Source organism: Nerophis lumbriciformis, linkage group LG09 (assembly GCF_033978685.3).
Source record: "Nerophis lumbriciformis linkage group LG09, RoL_Nlum_v2.1, whole genome shotgun sequence".
NCBI lineage: Eukaryota > Metazoa > Chordata > Actinopteri > Syngnathiformes > Syngnathidae > Nerophis > Nerophis lumbriciformis.
Genome location: NC_084556.2, coordinates 10,594,585 through 10,602,500, shown reverse-complemented (window position 1 = coordinate 10,602,500; position 7,916 = coordinate 10,594,585). Strand labels below are relative to the sequence as shown.

The window sequence follows — 7,916 nt, the reverse complement described above, 5'->3', positions numbered from 1 at the left end:
TGTTGTAAACATACCACGAGGTGGTGCCATCCTCACCACCATCAATTTGTATATTGAAACTGTTAGCATGTTTCAAGTTCCAAGTTATATGACTGAAGTGTATGGTTGCAATATTAGCCAAAAAAAAGTTGGTACGCTAACATTACCATGGTATGGGATTAGATTTAGACACCCTACCCCAGGGGTCTTAAACTCAATTTCCCTGGGGGGCCGCTGGAGGCAGAGTCTGGGTGGGGTTGGGCCGCATCAGGTATTTCACATGAACAGCTTTGTTGAAAAAATTCCAGTCTTCTCAAATGTCTTTATATTTGTTTTCTAACACAAAATAAGATGAGCGGAAAAAAAAAAAAAAAAAAAAAAAGAACTAACGAGAAAAAAGTAAATACATGTTTGATTCCGACACGTGACTTCTTTCCAGAAGTGGAAAACAGTAGGGGTCAACCAAGCCAAGATGCCTGTTGTGCAGCAAGCAGCGCACAGACTATCTGAGTACGCGGGGGGCCTATAGATTTTAGATATGAGTAAACTATGCAATTGCATTATTTAAAAAAATTTGTCGAGTGATATCAAGGGTTATGCGTCGGTGGAGTTCCCAGACTTATTGAACTATCTATGTCGTCATTCTACAAAACAAAACGAACGAAAACTTGGAAAAAAAGCATGGAGGTCTAGAACTTCTTTGTGTGTGGCTGGGTCAAGACAAATTGGTATCAAGACTCTCCCGGTTAAATATGCACAGTTTTAGCTCAGGTAAGGTTGCATTTCATGATTCAACTTTGCGTCTTGCGAGGACGTGTCAATGTAAACAAATTAGCAACCGACAGCTCGACACCTCTGACTACATATCCATTTAACAAACTAACAATTACTGAATCATCACCATATTTGATTGTTTTCTTGTTATCATATGTACTCTGACACATTTGGAGACCTAAAAGTACCATTCCTGACAAAGTATCATTGACTCTGACTTTCTGGTTTCTGTTTGTTAAAATGAATAATAAAATAATATCAAGGTAATACTACAATTGAAAATACTAAACGAGTAAAGTATATTAAAAATAGATCAAACAAACCTTTAAAAAAAAGTGGTCACTGCAAACTCGTGCATGCTTCGACTCTGCTCCCATGTACTAGAGTGTGTGCCACTTTTGTCGTCTTCTTTCGTAAAATCTCGCACTCTTCCACCCTTGTTGAATACCTCTCGGGGGAACTCTCGTTTATCCATTTTGCGATTTCAATGGTCCGTACAGCCGAAAATGATGCAATCATAAGGGCATTTTTATTTGAGAAGAGCTAAATGGCGCCTCAATAGAAGCATTTAAGTCTCATCTTAAAACTAATTTGTATACTCTAGCCTTTAAATAGACCCCCCTTTTAGACCAGTTGATCTGCCGTTTCTTTTCTTTTCTCCTCTGCTCCCCTCTCCCTTGTGGAGGGGGGGAGACACAGGTCCGGGTGGCCATGGATGAAGTGCTGGCTGTCCAGAGTCGGGACCCGGGGTGGACCGCTCGCCTGTGCATCGGTTGGGAACATCTCTGCGCTGCTGACCCGTCTCCGCTTGGGATGGTTTCCTGCTGGCCCCACTATGGACTGGACTCTTACTATTATGTTGGATCCACTATGGACTGGACTCTCACAATATTATGTCAGACCCACTCGACATCCATTGCATTCGGTCTCCCCTAGGGAAGGGGGGGGGGGGTTTCTTATAGTCATTCACATCGACGTCCCACTGGGGTGAGTTTTTCCTTGCCCTTATGTGGGCTCTGTACCGAGGATGTCGTTGTGGCTTGTGCAGCCCTTTGAGACACTTGTGATTTAGGGCTGATTGATTGATAGTACCTATTGAGAACAGATGCTATGACCACCGTGCATATTCAATGAGCTGGATGTGACATCAAATGCTTTTCCTTATTAGGACTCAAGGTGATTCAAGAGGTCAATGTTGAAATCCCCATCACTGTACAAGACCGGGAAACTAACTTTAAGAATTTTAGTATTCAAAATATTCTCTTATCAACTGATGACACCAGTCTCTCTTAATGGCCTCGCGATGGTGGCCATGTTCTTAGGGACTGTTATTGTCTTGGCCCCTGGACTCCAACCCACTCCTTTGTAAAGACTCATCCCCCACCATTGTAGGGACCCGGTTTGGCCCGAAACGTGTTTTCCTGGCATTGACTACAAAAATAACAAAGAATTATTGATCGAGGCTCATTTCCTCTTGGCAAGCGCTACAGTGGCTGCTTGTGATTTAGACCAATGCTGTTTCAAACCTAACCTCTGACGGTTCGATCGACGAACGCAGGTAGGGTCTAGCACTGTATACTCCCCAATGTTCGCCTGATTGTTGTTCTTGGCTGCCTGCTTAAACAACTCCTAGTCGGTGGTGTCAAAGCAGTCCTTGAATGCAGATGAGTCCCCCTGTAGCCACACACATATCTGCTTTTCAACCGGTTTGGTGAGTTTCACCGACGGTCCGTGTGCTGTTTTTTAAGGAAAGGGTGAAGACTTGTATGCTCCTTTGTGTGTGGTGTATATTTATCATTAAGGTTGTGATGGAAATCTTTGTCTATGTCTGCTTACAGCCCCACGTGTGGTGAGGAAGTGTTTGTTTTTTTCAACCTGACATAAAAATGAAACACTGTGTGGACAGGGCCTAAAAGTCAGTGTTGCGCACTGTCGAGCATTTCAGTACAACTATGCAATGGCACCATCTAGTGGTGACATTCTAAGTTTTAGGTATGTTTTGTTTTTTTGTCTTGTCCTGTCCTGTCCTGTCCAGCTACTCAGGCAAATCATATTGTTGATGTAGATACCCATATTTACTTTACAGAGAAGTGTAGGATACTTCTCTTAATGCCTTATTTTCTATTTGAATTTATTAACTGGATTTATATTATTGTTAGGCACAGCCCGACCGGAGTAGGAGGATATAGAAAGAGAAAAAAAGGAAGACAGAGGGGGAAATTGCAGGGACAAAATGAGAAAAGACAGAGAGACAACAACAACAGCAACCAAACAGCATCAGCAAATACGATATGTACAAATATGATAGTAAAAGTGATAGCAAAGAAGCAGTTAGTGAAGTAAATATTAATAACACAAAAATGACAATGAACATTGCACTACAAATGGAGCAATAACATGCCAATAGAAATAGCACTATTGAAGAAGAATAATTACCTCTATTTATCAACAATACAATGTTTTCAAATGCAACAGTACATGTATGTAAAAAAAAAAAAAAAAAAAAAAAAAAGCAGATAAATGGAGGGGAAGAAAGAGAAGCGAACTTGATTGAGACTTTTATTAGTAGGTTGCACAGTGAAGTACATATTCTGTACAATTGACCACAAAATGGTAACACCCGAATAAGTTTTTCAACTTGTTTAAGTCGGGGTCCACTTAAATTGATTCATGATACAGATATATACTATCAGATATATACTATCATCATAATACAGTCATCACACAAGATAATCACATTGAATTATTTACATTATTTACAATCCGGGGTGTGGAGGGGTCTGTATTAACCTTGTAGATTGTTATGGTAACACTAGGTTAAGCTTTGTCATTGTGCCGTGTTTTACCCAGTTTCCCCTGTGGGAACAACGTTAATATATGTTTGATGAAACGTGATTATATGCATGAGTGTATGTATGCATATGTGCTTGTATATATACAGTATGTGTATGTACATGCATTTACCGTGTGTATGTATGTGGGAGCATAGGAACCTATTGTTGCGTTTGGACCAGTTGTTCCTCCCAGGGAATTCAAGTCACAAGTCGCTCCCAAGCTCTTTACGACACTTAAAGCTGAGTAGAAAAACCACCAGAGACAGAATAGGTATTTTGTAATATATTTGCAAAGCTTTGCATATACATTGAGACCAGTCCAGCATAGAACATTCAATCGCGCTGCCAAGATGGTCTGTCCCCCCCCCGAAAAACCCTCTCCCCTCTTAAGTCTCTCTCTCTCCCACCCTCGCAGTCATGTCCCTCCAGCCAAAACACATGCCCATTGTCCTCCTTACCTCGGAATAAGGCTAGATAAGAGAAAGGAGTATCTCTCTTTCTTACATTCCTCATTCAAGGTTAAGCACACAGTTTTTGCAGACAACCAAAAGACCACAATTGGAAGAAAAACACTAGCTGTTTTGTAATATGATTATGAAATAAAAGAAGTAACACTTAAATTCGGATATATGTACCGAATGTGACAGGAACCCCAGAGCCGGGAATATTGTGCCGCCCGGCAGGGCCAGCAGCAGGCCACAGACAGACAGTTTGCCAAAAAGCTAAACAACATAAACATTGCCGTATACGATAGCGTTAGTCTGTTTTATTGTTTGGAAAAGTTAACATGGGGGAAATGTATGTCAATGATATTAATATGGTTTCCAAACTGTTTAAGTGTATTTTATTTGCGGACGACGCAACCTTATTTTATTCAGTACAAATTATGGAAGATATGTTAGAGGAAGTTATCAAATTTATCAAAATTTGGTTTGATGTTAATAGATTTTTTTTAATACTGGTAAAACTAAATTTATGATTTTTTTGTAGTAGTAAGTAGGAAAATTGTGGATGTTGAGAGTTGAGATTTAAAGAACAAAGGAGATCAAGTTTTAATATCCAAACAGTTAAACTTTGAAATGTATTGAATTGGTAGAGTATAATATCTTAAAAATCATGTACAAAGCACATGCAAAAATTATACCAAACAACATTCAAAAGAGAAAATAATTATATTTAAAGGGCAGTCAAATCTTTAATAATTTGAGATTTAGAACAACGACAAGGTAAAGAAGCAATTTAGTCATAGGTGTAGTAATAAGTTGACTGAACAAACTGGACAATGGAACACAAAGTGAATCTCTTTTTGTATTAAAGAAAATCAATCATGATGATGAAAAGATATGATTTGGAGTAACGTTTTGTTCTTATGTTTATTTTGTTGCATGTTGTGAAATTGAAATATTGCCATAAGTGTTCTGAGTTACACAACAAATGTAACTGTGTGAATACGGGGCGGATATAAGTTTATACTTCTCCCTTCTCATTCATAATTTATTGTAAAGTTATGTTGATTGTTGTTCTTTGTTTTGACCTTGAATGAATAAATGAAATAAAAACTCAAATGGAATTAGAAAAAAGATGAATAAAGGTTAATTTTGTGCATTTTTCAAATGTCACCTTGATGAATAAGCTTCTCAAAGCCATCTTATATGAAAGAGTTGTGTGGCTGACTAGTTAACTAATGTACAAAAGGACAGTATATTGCAAGTACAAAGATGGCTACCAGTTATATTGTTCATCTCTTATCTTATTAAATGTGATCACATTTATGTATTCAAACATCTGTGTTTACAGCAGTGGTTCTTAACCTGGGTTCGATCGAACCCTAGGGGTTCGGTGAGTCGGCCTCGGGGGTTCGGCGGAGGTCAAAACACACCCGACTCATCGTGCAAATAAAAACTTCTCCCTATCGGCGTATTATGGATACGGCAACAGCAGAAGTCACACTGATTTGCAGGTGTGTAATTTGTTGTGAGTTTATGCACTGTGTTGGTTTTGTTGTTTGATCAAGGTGATGTTCATGCACGGTTCATTTTGTGCACCAGTAAAAAAAAACATAGTAACACTTTAGTATGGTGAACATATTCACCATTAATTAGTTGCCTATTAACACGCAAATTAGTAACATATTGGCTCTTAACTAGTCATTATTAAGTACTTATTAAGGCCTTATTTGGCATGGCCTTATTATAACCCTAACCCTGGCCATAACCCTCTAACCCTAACCAAATAACTCTAAATTAAGTCTTTGTTACTTAGAATATGTTCCCCATGCTAAAGTGTTACCAAAAACATATAACTTTGTCTTGAATTTGAAAAAAAACATTGTATTTTTCACTAAAGAAGGGTTTGGTGAATGTGCATATGAAACTAATGGGGTTCGGTACCTCCAACAAGGATAAGAACCACTGGTTTACAGTAAGAGCGGCTAAAAAAAACTGTTTCCGCCCGGTCTCGAACCGGGGACCTTTCGCGTGTTAGGCGAACGTGATAACCACTACACTACGGAAACTGCTTCTGTACGTCGAACATACTCATAATAGCATAACACGTTTGGACTAAGGAACTTTGACCTGGCTACTGTGACCGGCAACAACTTGGGTCAATAATATGGATTGACGCGATAAGTATTCCACACACACACACACAGCATTTTTGTTGTTTTACATATTCTTCACCCACACCTACGTATTTATATTCCTCCGCATGCTAATTTGAATGTGCTGCCGCTACCACGGGATTGGTTGTGATGTGCGGATCAATTCTTAAACATCGCGACCACCGATACCAAATCTTTAGGCTTTATTATTGGATCCGAAACCAAAATCGACACTCTTCATAATTTGGTCATTTGAGATCATGTATATTTTTGCATTGTAAATCATTTACAGGAAAACAGTTTGAAGTGACGAAATAGTTAAGATCGTGCCCGAATGAAAAGCGATTGGAGGGGACTATTTTTGCTTCCGCCTAAGTAGCTACGCGATGCGCAAATGCAACAGCATACTGTTGTGCACAGAGATCAACCGTGAGAAATGTGCATAAGATGCATAGCTCTTTAGTAGAAAAATTGGTGGCTCTTAAAAGAGCCGTTGGTTTGTTTGGTGCGATTGGTTATTTAAGCCCTCTCCCCGCGGATACGGCGAGCCAGCTGGATGTCTTTGGGCATGATGGTGACTCTTTTGGCGTGGATGGCGCACAGGTTGGTGTCCTCAAACAGGCCGACCAAGTATGCCTCGCTGGACTCCTGCAGAGCCATGATGGCTGAGCTCTGGAAACGCAAGTCGGTCTTGAAGTCCTGGGCGATCTCCCTGACCAGGCGCTGGAAGGGCAGTTTGCGGATAAGCAGCTCGGTGGACTTCTGGTAACGACGGATCTCTCTCAGGGCCACGGTGCCGGGCCTGTAACGGTGAGGTTTTTTGACGCCACCGGTAGCCGGGGCGCTTTTACGTGCAGCCTTGGTGGCGAGCTGCTTCCTGGGGGCTTTTCCTCCAGTGGATTTACGGGCGGTCTGTTTGGTTCTTGCCATGATTAACTCAGACGAAGCGCTTGCAGGCGGAATGCAGGGGTGTGTGCAAAAGAGCGGCGAGGCGCAGCTTTATAGTTGCTCTGTGGAGCGACGGCGACGCTGATTGGTCCAGAGCAAAGACGCGCGCGCTCTAACTGATGACCTATTGGAGGGTAGGGCTTTGAAATGAGCCAATCAAATTGTTGGAGGGAACATTTTTGAAATGAGGGAACCAATCAAATGGCAACACCGGTGTTTTTTAAATCTCCGCCTTTCAAGAGTGAATTACAAATGTTCTTAATCTATTTATGATTGTTTTAGTATTCATTCATTAATTATTTATTTCTTCGGGCAATAGTCAACAAAATAAACAAACAGTTTTACATAAACAAACAGTTGTGCATTCATAAATTAAAAATGTTGCAGACCAAAAGGGTTTAAGCTGAAGTAAATTATTAAATTTCCTTTTCACAACATATAGTGTAGTACAAATTATTCCCAAATGTTCATTTAAAAATAGCAAACATTTAAATAAGAAACGATTCAAACGTGTTTAAATAAAAGCTCCACATATTTCATGCAATAATGCCAGCAACAAGTAGTATGGTTGCTTTCGATTCTGTTATGTGTTTTATGTTGCACGATTGTACTAAGAAAAAGAAATCCTAGTTTGTGAACCCGTTCTCAAACAATGGCAATAAAGACTTTTCTGATTCTTTCACCAGGCTATTGTTTAAGAAGTTATTTTAGCCATGTTTACCCACAAAGACTTTATATTTCAGTGAATACAAAATGCCAGTGACAGGCGTTTTTTTTCA

At 39.8% G+C, this 7,916-nt stretch overlaps 1 protein-coding gene and 1 non-coding gene across 2 annotated transcripts; both read right to left on the bottom strand.

Moving 5' to 3' along the window:
* Positions 1-6,029: 6,029 nt before the first annotated feature.
* Positions 6,030-6,102, bottom strand: trnav-aac (transfer RNA valine (anticodon AAC)). Its single transcript has one exon. It is a non-coding gene; the product is annotated as a tRNA-Val (tRNA).
* Positions 6,103-6,691: 589 nt separating this feature from the next.
* Positions 6,692-7,125, bottom strand: LOC133607733 (histone H3-like). Its single transcript, XM_061962638.2, has one exon. The coding sequence runs from the start codon at positions 7,117-7,119 to the stop codon at positions 6,709-6,711; it is 411 nt and encodes a 136-aa protein (XP_061818622.1). The 5' UTR covers positions 7,120-7,125; the 3' UTR covers positions 6,692-6,708.
* Between the last annotated feature and the right edge of the window lie 791 nt (positions 7,126-7,916).